The following is a 2,049-nucleotide window of genomic DNA, read 5'->3' as shown; positions in this document are numbered from 1 at the left end:
AACCAGTTGTTTATTTGGGACAGTAAAGCAATATTCTTCATAGCCATGTTTCCATTTAATATTTCTCAATTGATATCCAGCGAAGAGGCCAATGATCCAGTAGTTTATCCAAATTGAGTCTCGTAGCCTGCTTGTAGTAGGCCGGAGATCTATCCCAGGTTCTGGGTCTGTTCTTTCAGACGCCATGCTGTATCCATGTACTTGGTGATCTCAGAGTTCTGCCGCGGCCAGTTCAGTCTCCTATCACGGCGATCTGAAACAATCTTGACAGGGCAAAAAAGCGATTTTTTTTTTAGGAAAAATGAGATTGTAGGAGTGCCAGAGCAGGCTAAGGACACTAAAGAAGGGGACACAACTTTGAAACGTATTCTCATAATCACTCACAAAGTGGGAGTTCTTACCAGAGGTCTGGATATCCAGCCTATCTCTTGGCTCTCAGTTTGGGGGTGAGTGTATTTCTTGGTTGGTTCCAAACAAGCCCTGTGGATGATCTTCAGGAAAGCAGCTGGGGGGGAAACATAATCTAAGAGACTGGCCAACATCTCCGATAATATTGAAAAGCTAGCCATCATACTTACGATCCTCTATGTTGTCGTGGGTGGGGCTGGCCATAGGCTTGTCAGTCAAAACATGAACTGAGAAGTAAAAGAAGATGACTTTATTGGTTTATTTGTCAGAGATTTAGCTAGATAGCTGATATATGTAGTCCCGGACAGAAAACGATATACTTCAATACATCATTACAATATAACGCTTAAGATATCTCTATATATAAAACAAATCAAAATAGGCAAAAATATACAATATAATGATACTACTTCAGAGTTTAAATTCCTTTGGTCCTACAGTATCTGACATTTTAAGTAACAGAATGCCTTAATCTTCACATGACTGGTTTTACACTAGACACTTGTTTAGGTCTGCCTCACGCTAGCAAAAATACTCTCACTGGTTGGCAGGGTGTTCCATAATCCAGACGCTCTGACTGAAAAAGCGGTCGGGCCTAATTTGGTGGACCGAAACTGAATTGAGCAGACTCCTCTGGTTGAAGCTCTTGTCGTCCTGGTATTGTCCTTGCAGTATGTTACTAACTGAGTGATCTTATACAGCAGAGGTGTCGGCAAAGCATTAAAGGCTGTCAACTCAGGAGGTTGTATTTCTTAATTGGAGTGTGGTGATAGCTAGGTGTTTTCGTTTTTTTGTCCAGTACTTTGAGTTTGTATATAGCTAAAGCTTTTGAAGTGGTTTCATTCCTGTGATACTAGCTTGTGACCAGGTTATGACACAGTAAGGGATTGAACAAAAGCAATTACAGTAGTTGTTCATCATGACATTCCTCATCGTTCACATTAATACACAAACCTTTCTACGGCGGTTGAATGTGCTTACGTTTTTTGTACGGGTTTATGCTAAATAGCGTGTACAATTGTTGGCTCCTATTCTCCTTCTGTATGGTCTTGACGTGAATTGCGTTCTGATGAACAATATCCACAGGATGCTTTTCTTTTGGTTGTTTAGCCGCTGCCATCCTGGTTCGTGTAAATTCGGACGCAATCCAGAGAAAACACCAAGAGAAAACACCAGAGACACTACGTAGTGTGCAACTTTGTAGCAAGCCAGCCGTCGAAATACAAACTAGCTGTCAATCGCAACAAGTTTTATTTAGTTCTCTCGTTGCCTAGCAACAATAAACAGAACCTCAGAATGTACAGGTATTTAGTGGCCACACGAGGGCGCACAGTACACATTTTCTTTCAGTCAGCCATGGATGAAATAAAACATGTATTTCTGTTCAGAGCTACAGGGGCTGTAGTCTACTGTGCTCTTGCCTTATTAGTGAAGAGAGTACATTCTGTCTTGTAGGCCACCATTAAATCAATTTACTTCAACGTTGGCAATTGAAAAACATCAAAGAAAATATTGTAAAATGCAAGCCAAGTTTGCTTGTTTGATATCTAGAGATACTATATCAAACGTTAGGGGCTTTAAATCTTTACACGAGCTGCTCCGTTCAGTACGTGTTTTTTTATATTTAGGCCTGGCTGCCCT

General features: G+C 40.8%; 1 protein-coding gene across 1 annotated transcript; it reads right to left on the bottom strand.

The window, feature by feature from the left end:
* On the bottom strand, positions 1 to 1,528 carry fam183a (family with sequence similarity 183 member A). The gene is made up of 4 exons (XM_038998889.1): positions 1,390 to 1,528; positions 579 to 635; positions 402 to 505; positions 1 to 263 (listed from the first exon to the last, which is right to left on the bottom strand). The coding sequence occupies exons 1-4, from the start codon at positions 1,526 to 1,528 to the stop codon at positions 150 to 152; spliced, it is 414 nt and encodes a 137-aa protein (XP_038854817.1). The 3' UTR covers positions 1 to 149.
* Positions 1,529 to 2,049: the final 521 nt, after the last annotated feature.

Source organism: Salvelinus namaycush, chromosome 8 (assembly GCF_016432855.1).
Source record: "Salvelinus namaycush isolate Seneca chromosome 8, SaNama_1.0, whole genome shotgun sequence".
Lineage (NCBI taxonomy): Eukaryota > Metazoa > Chordata > Actinopteri > Salmoniformes > Salmonidae > Salvelinus > Salvelinus namaycush.
Note: the sequence above shows the minus strand (reverse complement) of the source record. Positions and strands in the feature narration are given on the sequence as shown.

Excerpts from the sequence above, each read along its gene's own strand:
- fam183a (XM_038998889.1), bottom strand. The coding sequence starts at position 1,528 with ATGGCAGCGGCTAAACAACCAAAAGAAAAGCATCCTGTGGATATTGTT. Across the intron at positions 636-1,389 it reads CATAAACCCGTACAAAAAAC|TTCATGTTTTGACTGACAAG; the intron begins GTAAGCACATTC and ends TTTACTTCTCAG. Across the intron at positions 264-401 it reads GCTGGATATCCAGACCTCTG|ATTGTTTCAGATCGCCGTGA; the intron begins GTAAGAACTCCC and ends TGCCCTGTCAAG.